At 38.2% G+C, this 21,765-nt stretch overlaps 2 protein-coding genes across 2 annotated transcripts in view; one reads left to right on the forward strand and one right to left on the reverse strand.

Moving 5' to 3' along the window:
* LOC150055618 (albumin-like) overlaps positions 1-21,765 on the reverse strand; it is a 230,077-nt gene that overhangs the window by 82,848 nt on the left and 125,464 nt on the right. The window lies entirely within an intron of this gene.
* Rassf6 (Ras association domain family member 6) overlaps positions 1-21,765 on the forward strand; it is a 46,699-nt gene that overhangs the window by 13,167 nt on the left and 11,767 nt on the right. Inside the window, exons 3-4 of the mRNA XM_090344035.1 lie at positions 18,408-18,486; positions 20,449-20,591. Coding sequence (XP_090200161.1) covers positions 18,408-18,486; positions 20,449-20,591 — 222 coding nt within the window. The remainder of the gene's footprint in view (positions 1-18,407; positions 18,487-20,448; positions 20,592-21,765) is intronic.

Here is a 21,765-nt window from a genome sequence, read left to right on the forward strand (position 1 = left end):
TATCTTCATCAACGAATAGGTATAATTGAAGAATTTAGGTGAAAAAAGACTGAAATGAATTTGGGAAAGACAAAATCGAGAGTACATGGAAAGGTCCAAATACGTTGGGCAGAAAGCAGAGAGAATGAATGTGGAGACCAGACACAGAGGAAAAGAAATTATAGAAGCAAACATGTAGATAGAAGATATCACTTTGAAAGGTCAAGAAAATGGAGGTACTGATGGAATATAAGAAGTGAAAAATTAGCTGTCATTGGTGACTTATGCCTGTAATTCTAGCTACTCAGGAAGGCTGTAACCTAAGGATTGCAGTTCAAAGCCAGCCTAAGCAGAAAAGTCCATGAAATTTATCTCCAGCTCTAATTACCAGAAAACCAGAAGCAGCACTGTAGCTCAAACTGGTAGAACACTAGCCTTAAGAGAAAAAGTTCAGGGACTGTGCTCAGGCCCTGAGTTCAAGTCCTATGACCATCTGAAAAAGAGAGAGAGAGACAGAGAGAAGTGAAAAGATGAGACTATGGAAAGTCAAAAGGAACTATTGAGAATTTAAAAATATATTATATACAGATGTGTGATGATGAATGCTGGTGAAAGTAATATCCATATAAAATTAAAAGAGAGGGGCAGAAAGGAGTTGAGGAAAGGTAAGAGGTGGTTTCTTTACTACATTTGCCCCCTCTCAAAGACAATTACAGAAGTGTCTTGAAACACAACAATCTATACCAGTGTTCTGCTGTGTGTACTTTCTGAACCACTGAAGTGTAACCAACCAGAAAAATACATTTAATACACTGGGATGAAGGTTTGGCAAAGGAAATTACTGAAGTGTGTGCTTCCTTTGCTGTTTCTCAGCTCTACTTGATTCAATCAGTTCAGTTCACAAAGTTACAATTCTTATTTCAACAGTCAAGGACATTATGACACTTGTCTGGGACTGTCCCTCACAGCCCTTTCTCCTCTGTCTATTACAGCTAAGAGCTCTAGCCTTTAAGATGGCGCCATGATTGAACATACAAGGCTGGGTCACAAAAGTGGCCTTGAGTCAAAGTGCATAGATAAATGTAATATGATTGCTACAGGTTGGTTTTCTGAAAAAGTTCAATGAGTTTATTTTCCTCCTAACAGTAGTGGAAGGCCTCCTAGATTTTTTCCATTATTCCATACATGGATTCTTAATAATCTTGGTAGACTATATACCCTTTAAGGGTCATACCTAAGCCACATTCACATTCTGTTTACAAATGAGTTTGATAAACTCGATGTTCACTTTTTTAAGTGACACATAGGTGATCCTCTTCTTTTATTTGAACATTTTTGAAAAAGTATCAAGAAAATAGAACTAGCACATGCAACCTTTGACTTTATAAATATTATTGCTTAGAATAAATATGTATTTAAATGATGTCAACTGAAAAATAGACAATAGATAATTCTTTTAACTGACCTAAATTATGAAAAGGGTCCATGAATAATTACTTGAGCAACAGGGTTATAATCTTCAGTCAAAATTCATTCATTTTTTTAAAAAAATTAACCTTAACACCTATAATCCAGAATCTTTTTTCAACCCTGGTATCTAAGTGTTACTCAGAGCTCTAAATGCTGAAGTATTGTAATAGCATTCCATAAGCACCAGACCACAAGACAGGATTTCTCAATATGTCATTGATGGACCATGTGCTTCCCTGATCCTGAATCATGTTCTTGCGAGAAATACAGACCTTGGGTTCTGCCCTAGAACTAATCAGGTGATTTGGAAACATACTAAAATCTGAGAACTGGCTAGAGGAAGAAAAGATTGAAGTTCTGAGACCTTCTAACCCCTTGGGAGAAACAAGAGTCCTGAAACCAGGATCAATGTCTACGAAATTGTTACCAGAAATAATAGCAAAACCACTGGCCAACGATGAGATCCAACAGACCACAAATGTGGAAAATACACCCCACTTAGTCACTTAGGCAGTCTCCCAGCCCCCTGCCTTCAATAGGCCTTGAAGTAAACAAGAAACATGATAAATTAAGGTATTTTAATTTCCCTAAACATACATTCATGAAAGTAACAGAAATTCACATTAAGAAAATCTACATTACCGATTTTTGGTCTCAACATATTTCATGAGAATTCATGTTTTTAGTGCAACAGGAGGTGCAGATCCTAGTGTTACCAGAGCATGGGAATTCTCAGAGATTAGAAACTTCCTGGCCAAAAGCTGTTGGCAAAGATTAGCTTCATGCTCATATGACTAAGGATTTAGTTGCTGGTTTATTGATGGAGGCATTGCTGCTCCGCTGCTTTGTATGGTAAATATTCTAAATTAAAAATTAGTTCTGTATGGTTGCTTTCAAAGTGCTTTCACTTCAAGCTGTAGGATGAAATCAGGGCACTTTAGAGTTGGAGAAATGTTCAACCCTGTATTTAAAACAAACAAAAAACACATAAAGAAGTTCAAGTTCAGTTTCAACTGTAGTTCGGATTTCACTCTAGAGAATCTATTAGAGGTGTTCTGCTACTTAGGCACTTAATAGAACCCATGCAGGCTGTGACTTCTCTAAAAGCAGTCCAAAGACACATGTACATTCTTGTCCTTGGTAAATGAGTTTAACTGGCATGACATAACAAATTCTAGCAAAAAAAAAAAAAGTGTTCTTCCTCTGAAGTGTGTAGGCCTACACCTTCAATGAGACAAAGGAACCAAACATTTGCACCACTAAACACAAATTAAACACAAAGAACCAGTGTTTCAGAGTGGCCTACTACCTAGTCAATAGATCAAGCAGGCAGTGTTTTTCCAGGCTCTGAGTCTGTGGCCTTCTCCTGATCAAAGGGACAAAAGTAAACATGGAACCCTCAACTCGTCCTGAAGATAGGTTTGTACCAGGGCACTATGGCTCTTCTGATGGCAATACAATTTGTCATAACAAAGGACAGACAAACGCACTCTGACATGTATTTTATGTATCAATAGCTTTGTGCATAGAATCATGTAAAAATGAACTCTAAGAAATGGAAATGAAGTGGTTTTTCATTATTACTGATTTTGTTTTCTCTACCTTTTCTTTGCAAGTTTATCTGTTTTTTGGGATAAGGGTAAGGGGGAAACACACAGAAATGGAGAGACAAAGAGTGAACAAATGCAGCCGTGATATTTAATACTATATCTTGGCAGGGGGGTGGGCTGGAGGGTAAAACAGGGAGAAAGCAAGAGTAGCTGTGGAAGGGATAACACGGTTCAAAAAGAAATGTACTCCTTACCTCACTTACATAACTGTAATCCCTCGGTAAATCACCTTTACAATAACATTTTTTTCTCATCTAGGTTATATTTTTCTTATATTTTTATTGTAATTAATAAAAGGGTTACATGATATTTGCCAGATAGAAGGTGCATTAATTCACATATATTGATACCCTTTCACATGTCTTGGTCCCTATTACCCTCCCCTCCACCCCCACCTCCCCATCTTAGTTTTTCCCCCTTCCCTATCCAATTTCAAATAACCAAATACAAATAAATCCAATATATCAGATAACAAAGTGAGATACTGTAACAATATGAGATAACCAAGGGACAGCAAAAGAGATGAGAGATAACATAGTACATTAAGGACAACAATCATTCATTGTATGGCTTTTGTTTCAATATCCTGGAGGTCTTTTCAATTAGCTTCATACTATATGGCCTTATGTATCAAGGTTTTGCTCTATTGCAGATCTCTGCTAGTAGAGCCCAAGGTTTCTACTGATTATGACAAATGAGGGGAACCATTGAGCCTAAGTTCCTTTGAGTCTGGCTTATTTCACTTAATATGATCTTTTCTAAGACTTTCCATTTCCTAACAAATGGGGAGATGTCGTTTTTTCTGACAGCAGCATAGAATTCCATTGTGTATAAATACCACATCTTGTTGATCCACTCATCAACTGAGGGGCATCTGGGATGATTCCATATTTTTGCTATGGTGAATAGTGCTGCAATGAACATTGTTGTGGTAGTGGATTTAGTATGCCCTAGTTTCTGGATGGTTGGATAAATGCCAAGTAGTGGAATTGCTGGATCAAAGGGAAGTTCTATGTTTAGCCTTTTGAGGCACTGCCACACTGCTTTCCATAGTGGTTGAATGAGTTTGCACTCCCACCAACAGTGTAGTAGTGATCCCTCCTGGCCACATCCCCTCCAGCATCTGTTGTTATTTGTTTTCCTGATCCTGTTGGCCCGTCTTTTAATGGGATGGTTGTTTCTTTGGAGATTAATTTTGGAGTGATTCAATTTTTTGAGCTGTTGATATATTTTGGATATGAGGCCTTTGTTTGTTGTATGGTTAGTGAAGATCTCCTCCCACTCTGTAAGATTTCTAATTAATTTGCTAGCTATGTCCTTTGCCATACAGAAGCTCTGCAGTTTAATGCAGTCCCACTTATCCAGACTTTCTCTGATCACATGATTGTCTCAATAGATGCAGAAAAGGCATCTGACAAGATCTAACACCCCTTTATGCTAAAAGCTCTGGAGAAAGTAGGAATCCATGCAACACTCCTCAGTATAATAAAGACTGTGTATGACAAACCCACAGCTAGCATTATAGTTAATGTTAAAAAGCTAAAGCCATTCCCTCTAAAATCAGGAATGAGACAAGGATGCCCATTCTCTCCACTCCTCTTTAACATAGTATTAGAATTCCTAACCAGAGCAATAAGGCAAGAAGCAAGCATAAAAGAAATCAAATAGTGAAAGAGGAAGTGAAACTTTCCCTCTTTGCAGATGACATGATTCTATATTTAAAGAAACCTATATACTCCACTCCTAAGCTTCTTGAGCTGATTCAAAACTTTGGAAAGGTAGCAGGGTATAAAATTAACCCTCAAAAATCAACTGCCTTCCTCTATGCCAACAGTGAGAGGAATGAGGCAACAATCAGGAAAGCAACTCCTTTTGCAATAGCTTCAAAGAAAATAAAGTACCTAGGAATTAAAAGAATGTAAAGGACCTTTCTGATGAAAACTTTAAAACCCTGAAAAAGGAAATTAAAGCAGAACTGAGGAAATAGAAAAACCTCCCATGCTCCTGGATTGGAAGAATCAACATCGTGAAAATGGCAATCTTGCCAAGGGCTATCTACAAATTCAATGCAATACCCATCAATATCCCAATGTCATTCTTTAAAGAAGTAGAAGAGGCATTCCAAAATTCCATATGGAATAATAAAAGATCCTGTATAGCAAAAACAATTCCTAGCAGAAAGAACAGCAGAAGAGGAATTTCAATACTAAACTTTAGACTATTTCAGAGCTATATTGACCAAAACAGCTTGGTACTGGCACAAGAACAGGCCTGAAGACCAATGGAATAGAACTGAGGACCCAGATATTAACCCACAGACCTATGGCCACCTAATCTTTGATAAGGGAGCCAAAAAAAAATGGAATGGAAGAAAGACAGTCTCTTCAACAAGTGGTGCTCGCAGAACTGGTTAAGCACCTGCGGAAAACTAAAGTTGGATCCTTCTTTGTCACCCTGTACCAGGATTAACTTCAAATGGATCAAAGACCTCGAGGTAAAAGCAGGTACATTGAAAACTTTACAAGAAAGAATGGGAGATACATGAGGACTCCTTGGCACAGGTCGAAACTTTCTTAATAAGGACCAAGAAATACAATAACATTTTTAAGAGCTTAAAGGGATCCAGAGGAGGAGAGTTTCAAACACCTGCTCAGAACCATCTCTTTTAAATGTTACAACTTTTTCAAAACTCACATTATTTATGTCTGATAATCCAGTAAAAATAAGAGAAAGTATTAAAAAAAAGCTACATTGCATAAATATTACTGTGTCACTCAAAAGTCAATGAGATCACCCTTCAGGTATCTGAAAACAGGATATTTATTGGAAAATATCCTATATTTTTCCACAAGTATATATTGTCAAAAACCATTAGACATATCGGTATGAAAATAATCTGTTATTTCTGATTTTAAAAAGCTGACTGTACAGTAACCTACTTTATCACTTAAGTCATCTTAAAAGCAGTAAGACCATGCCTACACCTACTGAAAATATTTCCATAGAAAGTTTGAAAAATTCAAAATGCAAAATATATCTGAAGTATATCACATTTATAGATTATTCCTGGATTTCTGGATGTGTTAGCTACAATGGTGACAGATCTCTTCCACCCCTAACCCAGGAGAAGGTCAAGGTTCTATTTCTTGTATTGTAATTCCCAAATGAAGAACATGCTATGAGCCAGAAGCTATAGTAGAAAGATCTCGAATATTCAACTTTGAGCCAAAATAGGCAAGGATCTGACTCTTAGCAGAGTTTGAGTCTGAAGCTCCCAATCTTAACTTTTAAGTGTCTGGCAGAATCACCTAGAGGGTTTGTATTAAAGTGAGGAGCACTGGGCCTGTCTCTAGAGTTTCTATGTCAGTAGGTCTGGGGAGGGGTAGGTACTTGCCTGTCAGTTTCTACGTATTGTGCATGCTGCAGGCCTGTGAGCCCCACATCGAGAACTAGGGACGCAAAAGCTAAGACAAACTGAGATAAATATTCCAAAGGAAAGGAACCTGCTTCCAGGAAAAAGTGTAGGTCTAGACTTAAAAGCATAGTCCAGAAAGGCGTCTGGAGGAAGTTAGTTTATTCTGAGATGTGAATGGGGAGGGAGCCAAACGTGTTTATAGGTACAATTGAGAACACACAGAGCTGCAGCAAGTTAAAGGCGGGGCGATGAGGTAGGGATGCCGGTGACGTGTCTATTGAGAGGAAACTATAGTGGAAGGCAGGCAAGGAACCCATACAGCTTTACATGCCATGATAAAGATTTGCAAGTTTTATTCCCAAAGCAGTGGAAAGATGTTTAAGGGTGTCAAGCAAAGCAGAGTATATGATTAGACATGTTTAATATTCTTTTTGTATAGCGTGGGCAACAGATGATTGATGAGAACTCAGAATTTTTTTTTTTTAAAGGCTGCTTAATAATGTGAACACGTTTTGTCAAAAGTACGGCAGATCAGGGGTCACTGTGATAGCAGCAGCATTGCAGGCCAGAACAAGATGGATGTGAGAGGCTGAGTATCAGGAAAGCTCGTCTTTACTTAGGCCCAGTCCACACAGGAGGCACTGAGCCTCACTGGCCCCCTGCTGCATTTCACACTCTCCAGAACTGGCATTAGTGAAAGGGTTGTTTTTTAATTCCCCATCAGCAAGCTAGAAGGTCTGTTAGTAAATAAATGAAGGAATGCATTAGGTAAACTAGATGGATCATTTTCTCCTCCCAAGGGAACTACAGGCATCAGGCTGTGAAGACAGCATAGTTGTGGTCTCCAAGCAGGCAACTCTCTGCTGTTCCCACTCCGGGGTGCAATTGTAGAGTAAGTTGCATCTGTTCCTCTGACAGCTGGTGATGTAGAGCACACCTAAGTTGATTTTTCAACAGGTCTTTAAAAGAATCAATATTGTTTGCCTTAGAAAAACATGACGTGTCGGAGGAAACCGGTGGTGAGCAGGAAGCAAGCCTCAAAGAAGAGCTAGGTAACAACCTAACACTCTGCTCTCTCATTTCCATGTCCAGCCTCACAGCACATGAATCTTCACTTCCAAACCTAGCCTCTGTGTGTGTGTGTGTGTGTGTGTGTGTGTGTGTGTGTGTGTGTGTATTCGTGTGTACACGTGCTCACGTGTTCATGCCAGTACTAGGGCTTGAATTCAGAACCTTAGCGTTTGCACTTAACCACTTGAGCCACAGCTCCACTTTTGACTTTTATTATATCATCATCATCATCATCATCATCATCATCATCATCATCATCATCATCATCAACAACATCTTCAGTGGTTTATTGGAAATAAGTTTCACAGATTGTCCTTCTCAGGCTGGCTTCAAACCTTGTTCCTCAGATCTCAACTTCCTGAGTAGCTAAGATTACAGTGCCCAGCTCCAAATCTAACCACTTTTAAACATCCAGTCAAAAGCCTGCCATCTTTTGCTATCTGAACAACTCCAACAGCTTCTTACGCAGGCTCCCCATTCCTGGTCCTGCCTCTGTAGTACATGGCTCCAGAGTAGCCAGAATGGCTCTCTTTAACACAATTCATATCATCTACACCCTTCCAAAGTGCTCTGTTACACCCACAATGAAATGCAGGCGCCATCCCATATTACCTAAGGTGTAAATCACTGTATACATCACTTGGAAGCACCTTTTCCTCTGTCCTTCAAACATTCCATGCTGATACTTGCATACATTGGCTGGCATCTGCATTGTCTGCCTGAAAACTCTCTGGCTCTTCCTGTGACCAGTGCCTTCCCAGTTTTGAGGTGTCAGTTTATATTCCAGACTCCAGGTCTACCCTCTTCTTAAGTACTGTGTTACACAATCTTGTTGTTATTATATTCATAACACTTATTCACCCATAGGATTTTCATGTTTCTTTTTAAAATTATTTTGGTTTGTTTCATTGCCCTCGACTAGAAAGTAAAGTCTCATCATGATAGAGACTTGATGTTCCTTCTTTATCATTTATGTCCTTGCTTCTATGATAATCGCTCTGTGAGGGATGGAATATGAATGAGTATGCCAATGACTAACCTTGAAAAACTCAGTGGAGACATTAATATGACTTCATCTATGCCACCCTGAGCTACTATATTCATAACAGAGGCAGGGTGCTTATCTATCAGGGGCCAGAAACATCTAGCCTCAGGATAATATAAGGCTTGTGGACCATAGAAGGTCTACAAAAGTATTTAGTCTGATCCTGCCAAGGGCAAACACTGGCAGGACTGGAAATTCTAGGAGCTTTTCCCCTACCAGCATGAATATCAGTACAACCTAAGGAGAAGCAGTTCTAGTTAAGTCATAAATGTATGGCTAAATATAGAGGGCTAAGTTTTAAGTTGGTAAATTTATATAGCCGTCAGAGGGTGTTATAAATATCCAAATAGTCGTTGACAGATAAAAGGATCCTCAATCTTTATCTATGAAGTACTTCTCTATATTTTAATATAAAATCAAATTCCTAGGGTAAGTAATCATTTTCATTCTAATTTGAATGGCCATGTATCTCATCTTTTTACAATATGTCAGTAACAAAAGGCTTCTGCTACCTTATCCTCTAGAGCACCCTAAAATGTAAAAGAGTGAATCTGAAAGCCTGGTGGACCCCAGGAAGTTGTAAATTCTCAGAGCCCACCTCAGACCTACTCAGTAAGAAACTTGAAGAATACTGCTCAATTGTGTAGATTTCAACCATCTGTTTGGATGATTCTGAGCTTGTTCAAGTTTGAGAACCACTTTTCTACACATGTATGGCCAATATGAAACACAAGTTTCTGGAGTTTTTCAGCAGACTTTTCTTAACCATTAAAAGATTCTCATTTTATTCTCCCCCCCCCTCCAAAAAACCAAATCAGCTACAATGAAAAGTAAACTTCCATTTGTTGAAAAAAATTTAATTCTCTACTTTGGATTTGTAACAAAACTTGGATGTTGGTACTGGCTTGTGAATAGTATCAAAGCTAAGAAACAGACCTGCTTCTGTAAGTTACAGGCTAGAAGAGGGAGGGGGAGATGGGAGTCCTTCCTGGCTCTCTTTCCTGTCTACCAACTGCATGCATTGCCCAGGAAGTCAGCTAGTTGCAGTGACAGAGAACAGTACCTGATATGGCAACCACTCCTTGCAGCTGCCAATTGAAACAACAAGCTGTGTGTTAATTTTTTTTTTTAACTTTAGAAGCAGGAAAAGAAGTAGGTGGTACCTCCTCTCTTTTCACACTGGAGAACACGCTAGAATAAAAAAAAAAATCAATATATTCTTGTAAAGGGCTTCTCAAGTTGGTTAGGGTCAAGTGTGGTGGCACATCCTTGTAAACCCAGTACTAGGTAAGCAGAGAAAAGAGAACTGTGAGTTTGGGGCCAGCCTGGGCTATAGACACAGACTCTGTCTCAAACAAATAATTAGGCCATATATTAGCATTACAGTGCACTTCTGCTTTAGAAGCATTAGCAATAAAAAGAATGGTGCCCTGCCAAGTACTATTCTTAATAAGTAATTCTCAGAGAGTTGCTAGAAAAGTTAGTTTTCTTTTACAAAAAGGTGTCCCTTTGATATATGCCTCTGCCCTGGACTTTGAAGTCAGGACAGTTAGACTAATTGTAGGGTTCCTTGATAATATAAGATTTGCATTTTCACAGCTGTCAAGAGAGCCCTTCTCTCCTCCAACTTCTCAGTTTTCAAAGCTTGGAATCAAATCCCTTCATTTGCAATGGAAATGTGAATAACCTACTTTGCTAGCTGAGGGAAGTCTCTATACACAAGTTGGAAAGCATTCTTTCTTCATCATTTGAGCCAGGAGATGAGACCAAAGGCAAGAACACTTGGCACTGTGGCAGCTTATGGAATGGAGGCCCGCTGACCTTTGTAATTTTAATTCCTGGTTTCAGGTAGACAAAAAGGGAAGGATAAAGTGGGTTAAGAAAACCCTGACAGGGGCCAGGAGTTTGTCCTAATGGTAAGAGTGCTTGCCTAGCATGCACGAAGACCGAAGTTCAATTCCTCAGTACCACATGTATAGAAAAAAGCCAGAAATGGTGCTGTGGCTCAAGTGGTAGAGCTCTAGCCTTGGGAAAGCCCAAGAACAGTGTTTAGGCCCTGATTTCAAAGTCCAGGACTGGCAAAAAAAAAAAAAAGAAAAAGAAAGAAAACCCTGACAGTACTTGTAAGCATCAGTAATGTGGTAGGGGGTTTTGTCTTGACAAATAGAGTAACATTAAGTCTTATTCTTTTTATTAATTATTATTATTACCTTCAAAGAGTTACACAAAAACATTTCAATTTAACATGTTCATTCATGCATACAAGGCATCTCAAGCAGCCTCTCGTTATGTATTCTATATTTTTTTTTGCCAGTCCAGGGATTGAGCTTAGGGCCTGCGCTCTGTCCTTGGACTTTCTCAAGGTCAGAGCTCTACCACTTGAGCCTCAGCACCACTTATGGATTTTTTTCTATGTATGTGGTACCGAGGAATTGAACCTGGGTCTTAGTGCATACTAGGCAAGCACTCTACCACTAGGCCAAACTCCTGGCATTCGATATGTATTCTTTACTGTCATCCTCATTCCAAATTCCTCCTTTTCAAAAATCAGACAGTCGTTTATGCTGCTTATGGATGCTATACAAAACAAAATCATGAACAGAGTCCATATATTTTTGTAGCTTGAAAAGAACAGAACATGTCAGATGAAAATTATACAGTTACTCTTAGCAAATAATTCAGTTTGTTATCTTTACCAGTTTAATGTAGTTGTTTTATTTTAAAAAGTTTTACATTTTTTGAACCTGATACATGAAATTGTTGAATCATCTCATTGCTAACACAATGAACAAAATCAGTGATGGAAAAGAAACTAAATGGACAAGAAAGCAAAATGCTTTCATTTTCCACATAACTAAGAGACTCCTTTCTCAAATGTCTTAGATGCTCATGCTTCAATACGGCACCACTTGAACCATGACCCTTTTCCCGAAAGGTTCTAAGAGGCAACAGAAACACAAATTCAGGAAATGTCGTCACTTGTGTGGCCAATGGTTGCTGGGTTATATTCCCTTGAAGCCTGGTGTCACATCTACAAAGTTAACATTGGAGTATAACGTGACAATCAAAACTTATGATTTGCCCACATTGGGTCCAAGTTGTAAGATTAAGAATGTGTTGTAGAGAAGGAGTTGGTTATTCAGTTAATTATCCTGGTAATTATAAAATTAAAGAGAATACTCATAGCAAATATTTGACAGCCACGTGTCTATGGCTATGAAGCATAATTACTTTTACCCATATCCTGTGCCAATATATAAAATCCAATAAAAAGTGTTTTCCTTCAGGCCAGCTACATAGCCTGATAAGGTAGAACTCATTTCTTGTTAAATCCATTATCCATGGTAAATGTCAGACTGTGAGTAATTCCCATCTGCTGAGCAGCTGCAGCTCAGGCCAAGTACAAAGTACACCTAAACATTTTGTTATTAACTTTGTTCCCTCTATTACTCATTAGGACCAAGATACAGCCTTAAACAAACAGGCATATTGGAATCTCCTCTGAACTCTCTCCATCCACACCTGCTGCTACCACCACAGCCATTATCCAGAAGTTTCTACGTGGCTAGCTTTCTCCGAGAGGCTGTGATAGAGAATTCTGAGTTTCCATCAAAATCTAAATGTCACCTTCTTCTTTTTCTTTTTGTTTCCTTCTTTTCCCTTTCCTCCTCTTTCTCTTCTTCCTCCTCTCTCTCTTCTTCTTCCCCTTCCTCCTCCTTCTCTTTGTTCTCCTCTCCCTCCTTCTCCTGTTGTTCCTCCTCTTTTTCCTCTTCCTCGTTCTCTTTCTTCTCCTCCTCATCTTTCTTTGTCTCCTCCTTATTCTTACAACACCATGAACCAGTTCTGATAGAATGGCTGGACATCTCCTAAAAGATAAGATGACCTGTCTTGCACTAAAAAAAGCCCCAAGTCTGGAAGTCTCCCAGCTTCCTCTAAATTGGTCGCCATGACCTTCCTTGAGCTTATAATAAGAAATGACTAGGATGGAGTTCATTTGCATGAAGCTCAGAAAATAACCATTAAGCTGACATCAGTCTAGGTGAGAAATTAAGACATTGTAGTAATGTGTGACCTTGATGACATTGAAGAAATGTTCCTTGTGGGCCACACAAACACCATGCTCATCCTTTGTGTAGAGGAGGTTTCAAATTCACTAGTAGAAACTCATCTTGGTATCCCTGTTTTTGGTGATGAGCTGAGGCTCCAGGCTTCCTACTCTCTTGGGGCTGTTGAATCTCCCATCTCTCCCTTCCCCTGGCCCAACACTCCCAGAGCACTTTTCACAAAAGTTCACTTGTCTTTGTCATATTCTCCAACCATTTCCTTCCCTCAAAGAACAAGAAGTGCACCTGCTTTCTCTCCTACAGCATGGCGGAGCTTTCTCAACTATTGCCACTGGATCACTGAAATCTTTCCTTCACCCAGCAGGGCTGTTTCCATGGTAACCCGTCTATCTTGGGTCACATCTGGTTGCCCCTGAAGGGGTTCTGAACATTTGTCCTTCATTTTCATCTTTGTTAGCTCAAGAAGCCACTAAGCATTCTCTTAGAAGTTAAATCTCATGTAACAATGAAATCCCCCTCTCTAAAACTAATGTAAGTTAAATAAATAAGTAAATAAGAATTTCAGTCTAAACCACAAATGCTGGCAGGATTGTGGAGAAAGAGGAACCCTACTGCACTGCTGGTGGGAATGTAAACTAGTACAGCCACTCTGGAAGGCAGTTTAGGTTTCTTAAAAAACTGAAAATAGACCTTCCCTATAATCCCACCATACCACTCCTGGGTATCTACCATGAGCATCATAGCCAAGCGATGGAAACACCCAGATGTCCCCCTACAGATGAATGGTTACAAAAAAATGTGGTGCACACATACAATGGAATTCTACATAGCCAACAGACAAGATAAAATAATGGCATTTGCAGGGAAGTGGATGAAACTAGAGAGAATCATGTTGAGTGAAAATTCTGTTAAAATTCTTAGTAGATCACAGTGCATATTGAATGTTTCCTTTCCAGACAAGGACTTTCCATCTCCTAAAACGTGTATTCCCATACTGTAAACAATTCTAGATTTTAGATACTTCCACACACATGTGACCTTCAATCTTCTTTCCATGGCACACCAGTCTCTACCCAAGAATATTGTAATGATCTCACCCACCTTTCCATCTCCATCTTGCCTTGTACTAAAATCCATTTTTGCTTCTCTACCTCTTGGGCCTTTGAGGCATCCTGTCCATAATTTACCCATATTCTACCAGCATAAACTTGAAATTTCTCAAGCTGGTTCATGGTGCTTGTTGCTCCCCTCCCCCCATTTTACATATTAGACTCTTAGAATCACAACTCTGAATTTTTTCCACAGACCACAAAAATAGCAGCATTATCTTGGTAATGTGATTTCTCTTCCCTGCTAAGCAATTCATGCTTTCTTTGTTTAGTTACTGAATGCCAACTTTTACCATAGGTAGAATCTGTTTCTTAAAGCTGTTACTTATACATGGATCTTTCTGGACTATGCTCACATATTAACTCATATGAGTGAATAAATTACCTTTTGAGCAGGCCTTTTGCAAGCAGGAGTAATTTGAATTAGTCAGCAGACCCAAATGGCCAGTTGGGCAAACTTTCTTTAGCATCTTGTGCTTCTAATTGCCAAGCTGTCGAGTCAGGATGTTATAGGTTACCATTTTATTTCCAGTACTGTATTAGATCGATTTTTTCAATGGGTTCATAAATTAGTCATCATCAAAAGTTCCTTTGTGTGGTAGATATACACAACTAAAAGAATGAATGAATAAATGAATTCATCATTGCTATAATTATCCACACAACTTATGAATCTTCTGGTTCTTCACGTTATCTTACATCATCAACTGGGCTAATTTTATTTCTATACTTCAGTTTACTGGGCTCTAATTTCCCATATTCCAAAAATCCATCAAGTTGACATAATAATCAGAAAGATCCTTTTCCTGAGAACATCGTGGAAGACTTCAGGATTTAAGCTTACCCTGGATGACACTATACAATGGAGTATAGATTAGTAGGCTTTTTCTGTTAGGTGCCAGGTTATAAATATTTTAGTCTCTGTGTACCATATAGTTGATGTTACTCACTCAGCTCTACAGTTATAGAAGGAAGACAGCCAAAAACAGCAAGCAAGCAACTTAATACTAGTAGATTTCAATACAACTTCATTTACAAAAGAATGGATATACCAGGACCATAATTTGTCTATCTCCGTGGATCATTTGGTGACTTGTCTTCAATGAAAGAAAAAAAATTTTTAGTTGTTCAGGTACAGAAACACTTTCCAAATAAGGGTGGCTCTGGAATAAATAAGTTGAAAGTTAATTGTGCTCTATTCTGTAGTATGATTTTATCAGAAGCTGAAGGAATAAGATTATATAAAGCTTCATTTACTTTCAGCAACTCTTGATATAGCCCAGCATATCAAGAGTTGTATCCTAAGTGAAACTGAAATTTCCATGTGGAGTGTTTGGCACTGAATAATGAGAGCTATAAAAGTGAGAACTTTGGGCATGTTAGCAGAGGTATAATTTTATGGAGGTATCATACAAATAATGGTTGCAAGGGAATAAAATCAGTGTGCTGGACAATGTGCAAAACATAAATATTCATTAATAATTAAAGAACCCATTTAGGAAATGTACCAGTAAAATGGAAAATTTCTCTAGAATATTTTTGCATGGCAATTGTATGGTAATTGGGCATTGGAAAGATCCACTTTAAAAATCACAGGGGAGGGCTGGGATGTAGCTCAGTGGCAAAGTGTTTGCCTAGCAAGTGCAACAGCCTGCGTTTGATCCCCAGTACCAAAAAAGAAAAGACAAAAAATATAGTTAAAAATGGCGGGGGAGGGCCAGGAGTTTGGCCTACTGGTAGAGCGCTTGCCTAGCATGCATGAAGACCCGGGTTCAATTCCCCGGTACCATATACATAGAAAAAAAAAAAAAGCTAGAAGCGATGCTGGGACTTAAGTGGTAGAACTCTAGCTTGAAAAAGCTCTGCTCAGGCCCTGAGCTCAAGCCCAGGACTGGCAAAAAAAAAAAAAAAAAATAGCAGAGGAGAAAAGTCCAGCGTGTTTGAATGATTTAAAACATGGAAAAATCAAGCCAAGTGCCAGTGGTTCATGCCTATAAGCCCAGCTACTTAGAAAAGTGAGATCTGAGGATCAAAGCCAGCCCGGGCACTAAAGTCCATGAGAGTCTTATTTCCAATTAACCTCTAGAAAATGGGAAGTGGGGCTTGGCTCAAGGGTAAACCTTGAGCTGAAGAGCTCAGGGACAGTGCCCAGCCAAGTTCAAGCCTCATGACCCACAAAAAAAAATATCTCAGAGTAAGAGCTCCACCCCTAAGTTCAAGACCCTGGGTCAACACACACACACACACACACACACACACACACACACACACTAATTCTCCATTTTTTTCTTTTGCTTTGTTGTTACTGGTTTTTAGGAATAGCGTATAAGGGTACTTTCATTCAGAAATTCTTGATCTCTATTATTGTCAAAAACTACTAGGAGCAGATATAATTGCGAGTACAACCTACCAACATTCTGTCCTCATATGGAGACCTAGAATAAGATAGATAAGGAAAAATGTATAGAAAGTTAGCTGATGTCTTCAAGGTAGAGGGAGAAAACAGGATCCAAAATATTGGGAGAATGTACTTTTAGATTGGGTGTTCAAGAAAATTTTCTTGAAATTAGGCCCACCTTGTAGTGTGTCCCCCATAACACCAACACTTAGCACTTTGGTGTCTGAGACTAGACTATTACTTGAGACCAACATAGCAAGTTGTAGGCTACCTTGTGCTACATAGAAAGGCTCTACACAATTAAAAACAAAACAAAGAGTAACAACCACAAGATAAACTAAAGAAAGCTCTGAGAAGGTGATTTCAATGAAATAAACGCAGTGAACCACCCGGCAGGTATTGATGAGGAAGGGATCAGCAAGCTCAAGGGTGAGTGTATTCTAGGAGCATTCAGGGATGTCATGGAGGCCGAAGGCTGAATGTACTAAGTGAAGGACAGAGATGCAGAGGAGAGAAAAGATGTGACTTTGAAGTTATTGTAAAGACATTGGGTTTTATTTCAAGTAATGGGAATATTTTGAAAAACAGAACAATTTTATTTTTAATTTAAATTTTATTATCAGGGGGATGTATAGAGGGGTTACAGTTATATTCCTAAGATAGTGCATTACTTCTTGAACATTGTGACCCCTTCCCATATTTTTCCCACTTTCCCTCCCCTTGTAAAGCTTATTTCCAAATTATTGTCTCATGAATATCACTGACACACTGGTTCGTCCTTTGTCCTTTGTCTCATCTTTTTTTTTTCACAAGGCCATACTAAACCTACCAGCACAACCATGTTCATTGCAGCATTATTTATCATAGCTAAGATATGAAACCAACCCAGATGCCTCTCAGTAGTTGAATGGATCACGATGTGGTATATATACACAATAGAATTCTATGCTACCATCAAAAGCAATGGCATTACCCCATTTGTAAGGAAGTGGAAAGACTTGGGAAAAAATCATATTAAGTGAAGTAAGCCAGACTCAAAGGAACATAGACTCCATGGTTTCCCTCATTTGTAAGTAGTTTGTGTCTAGGATTTTCCTACCAGAGGAGCACAATAGCTCAAAACCTATGTGTATAGGGCCATAAGAGATGAGGCTAAGTGAAATGAATTCTAGGATAGGGAAACAAGAGTGGTCATTGTTTTTAATGTACTGCATGTGCTATGTGAACTTTATTCTCTCCCCCACCCCACCACCCCTATGGTTTATCCTCTGTTGCTGCTGTATCTGACTTTGGTACCTGTTGTATTATATACACATTTATGTGCTTATTTGAATCAGAACAATTTTAATAAGTTTGCATAGAAGAGTTTCTAGTGTTAAGAATGCATAGCAGTTCTAAGGATGTTCTTAGAAGCCTTTGTAATAATCCAGATGAGAAGCAAGAACATCTTCAGATGTGTAGACATGGAAGAGAGGATGGAGGTGTGGCAAGAGCCAGTGTTCTTGCTGCCAGAACCCAGTAAGGCAGACAAGGCTTAGAAGCAGCAGCCAGTCCCTAACCACCATTCCCTACCTGCTGGAACTCTAGTGGAAATCACTGTTAATACATAGAGGGCGCTCCCCTCTTTTCCAAGGCTGGTGCTCTACCACTTGAGCCAAGCTCCACTTCTGGCTTTTTGCTGGTTAATTGGAGATATGAGTCTCAGGGATTTTTCTCCTGGGGCTAGAATCACAAATCTTCAAATGACAGTCTTCAGGTGTCAGTTTCTTGTGTAGCTAGGATTACAGATAAGAGCCACCAGTGCCCAGAGACAAAAGAGGTGCTTCATTTACATTAGTGAAATCTTATAAAATAACAAACCCAAGAACCCAAATATGCTTAATGGTTGCTTCTTGCTACTGAGCTCTTACCCTGAATTATCTTCCCTACTCTGGTTATAATTAGCATTTTCAACATTTGTCAGTGTCCTAAGGATACGTCAGGTTTTTTTTTTAATTTATGTTATTGTCAGGGTGATTTACAGATGGATTACAGTTACATTTGTAACTTCTTGAACATTATTACCCCTTCCCATGTTTTTCTCCCATTTTCCCTCCCTCAACCCCTCCCAAGTTATAATAACTTGGCATACAAATTTTAATACCCTATTATACCTTTATGAAGTGAAAGTGTCATTGCCTTTTACTATCAAAATGGCTCAGTGATAGGAACTGGAGATGACTGTTCTTGTTTTTGTTTTGTGTTAGGGAACAACTCAATACTTTATTGAAGACCTACAATATTTTCTATGAGAACCAGAAAAATCTGCATATTTTATATGGGCAGGTAAGTCTCTGAAATAGTTAGATTCATAGGAATAAAAACTTTTATAAAAAGAAAAGAATCAGGATGAGTTAGAGTCTATAATTTAGTAACACACGTGATTCAAGAGAAACAAGTGAATCTTTAATCTTTAACTTAATTCTGCTTTTCATCATTAGACATTATCAGTACTAGAACATGTGTGACTTTCTGAGCACTTTTGGCATAGAAAAGTATTTTTACATAATCTTACTATCTTTTTTCTATTTTAAAGATTCAGCATTTATCTATTAAGGAAAAAATGTCTTAAACAATGATTTCACCAGAAATCTATCAGTAGTTTCTAACCAATACACCCTAATATGTATTGAAAGATTTTTTTTCATGACATGGTTTATAATAAAGAAAATGTGAACATGGTTTAAATCTCTACCTATGAAGGTTTAGTTAAATAAATCATCTCACACCAAATTTCATTTGATTGATAAGTGAGACAAGTTAGATTCCAATAAATGTTTTCTATATCATAGTAATAACACTGTTCAAAATGTTAAAAAATCATAGGTCAGGAAAGTGCTAAAGCTAGAAAAAATATTTTTAAGGGTACAACTGGCATACTCCTGTCTTAGACTTCCTTTCCTAACCTTGTTCTTTTCTCTGATTTTAATTCAATGCTTCTTTCTCCACCAGTCCCTCCACTTAGTCTCAAATTCTAATAGGCCTTACTTTACATATTTACAGTAACTTTCTGGCACCAGAAAACTTTAGGTGTTTGTCGTCCTGATTTAAATCTTCAAATTTGATAGCATATATGGTGTTTAGTAACCATGAGTTAGCTTAAATATCCAATTTAAAGAAAATGTGCCTAGCATTTTAGCCTTTACTCTTAAGCTTACTTTAGTGGTTTAGTTCAGTGACTTCCGAAACTTCATAACATACTAAAGGAACTAATTAATCTCTAGATAAAGAAATGTCTCTAATTTTAAAAACATGTAAGGCGTATCAGCCAAAGAAACAGTAAGCAGTAGTGTTTACTGAACATTTACTGGATGCCAGGTCATATGAATTAAGGATTATCGCATTTATTAAAAGAGGAAGCCAGGCTTAAAGGTGGTCAGCAATCTTCCCAAAGCCACACAGTTGGGAAGTGGACCAGCCAGGGTTTCAACACAAAACAGTCTGATTCTAGAATCTAATTCTCCTGTGCATTTTCAAAGAAGCAAAGGGGCAATGTGTTGTCAAAATGAGTGGGTTTTCTGTTATTGAATGATGAGTTATGGCTTTTCTTAGTTATATAAAAATAGTACATTACTTTAACAATAGAAAATATGTTTACATACATAAAAGAAAGCATAGATGAGAAAAATAAGTGCTATGGGAATATATTATATAAATATATGCTTAGGTACCCATATTCCATCATTTTTTGTTGTATGATACAGTAGTTCCTTCTTTTGTTATACTACTTCTAATTTAAAATGACTTCTTCATTAAAATGAATTCCATTGACTTTCACAAGCATCATTCATGTGTTATGCCTTCTGTAGCATTTGCACATGCCTTGTTTCCCCTCCTTTGGCTTAACTTGGTGAATTGAACCCCATTAAGATTTCTTATGGATTATTCCATCTGTGGAAGGGAAAGGAAATCACAGAAACAGCAGGAGAAAGGATGAACTAAAAACTTGACACTATGTTGAATATGAACAGTTTGTGAGAAGGGGAGTAGAGAGGGGTAAGCAGGAGAAAATCTGGGATGGGTTAAGTGTTTAAAAACAAATATACTCTGTAAACTGTCACCCCTCTTTATAACACCCTGACAATAGAATTGAATTTTTTATTAAAAAAACAAATATAAGCCCCCTGCTCATCATCTTTTCAATTAAAAAAAGATTTTTTATGGCCTAATTTCCTCATCTTGGGTGAAAGCATTTGCCTTCTATAAGTGATACAGAATGACTGTGGGAGTTATTGGTTTCTTCCTTAGACTGAAGATGGGGATGTCATTGTGGAAGGAATGCTGGACATCTCCTGGGGTGTTAAACGGCCTATACAGCTGAAAATACAAGATGACAAGCAGATCTCTTGTTTGACTATGTCAAAGCCACCTGATGCCTTTTCCAGTAAAGGGTAAGCCTTCCTTCATGATTTCAAGTTCACACATAATCTTCCTATCACTTTCATTGTATGCTTCCTTAAAGTAGAGAGCTGAGGTTTAGGTATAACGCTCAGTCTCATACAGGATGTCACAGCAACTCCATGACTGAAGAGGTGGAAAACCATGGCTCTGGGAAATGAGTTTCGGTTCAGCTGCCAGAAGTGAGAACCAAACTGAACCCTTGTATCATGGGCTCCAGAGTCTGTGGTTTTAACAGCTGCTCTGCTGTACAGCTTTCTCCTAGAAAAATATATTGCTTCTTGGTAAAGGCAGGATTTGGTTAGTCCTGATCTTATGTTCAAAATGGGGGAAATAAAATTTAAATTTTACTCTCCATGGAACTCTCTGCTTCCTTTTTAAATTTATGTATGTATGTATATATGTATGTATGTATGTATGTATGTATGTATGTATGTTCATATTTAGTATTAAGGCTTGAAATTGGGGCCAGGGTGCTCTCACTTAGCTTTTTTGCTCAAGGTTCTAACACGTGATCTAAGGAGAGGCACTTTAAGGAGTGATTAAACTCATTAAAAAAAAGAAAAGAAATACAACTACATAAGAATTCACAAAATTAGCTATCATACTTCATCTTACTGAAGAATTCAGGGCCAATTTCCTTTGAGCAGTCAGCTCCTTCTGACACACTTTTTTTAGATAGTCTTACTTTTTATTTATATTTTTACTGTAATGTAGAGAGGGGTTACAGTTATATTCACCATTACTTCTCACACATTGATACTCCTTCTCATGTTTTTGTCCCCATCTCCCTCCCCCTACCCCCTCCCAATCATCTTGTTTCTTCTGGCACACTTTATGTTATTTTAGTTTTTGATTCATGAAAACTTAGTAAGTATAGAGCATAAAAGGAAAACATCAAGGAGATGTCAAGCAATCATTATTTTATTTATTTATCTTTTTCTGGTACTGGGGCTTGAACTCTCAAGGCCTCTTCCTTTCATTCAACTTTTATTTTTTCTTTCTTTCTTTCTTTCTTTCTTTCTTTCTTTTTTTTTCTCTCGTGGTTGGTGCCCTAACACTTATGACACACTTCAGTTGATTTGTCTGCCCAAGCTTTAAGGCTGGCTTTGAACTTTGATCCTCAGGTATCAGCTCCCTGAATAACTAGGAGTATAGGTATGAGCT

This window comes from Megascapheus bottae, chromosome 13, assembly GCF_031878675.1.
Source record: "Megascapheus bottae isolate mThoBot1 chromosome 13, mThoBot2.hap1, whole genome shotgun sequence".
NCBI lineage: Eukaryota > Metazoa > Chordata > Mammalia > Rodentia > Geomyidae > Megascapheus > Megascapheus bottae.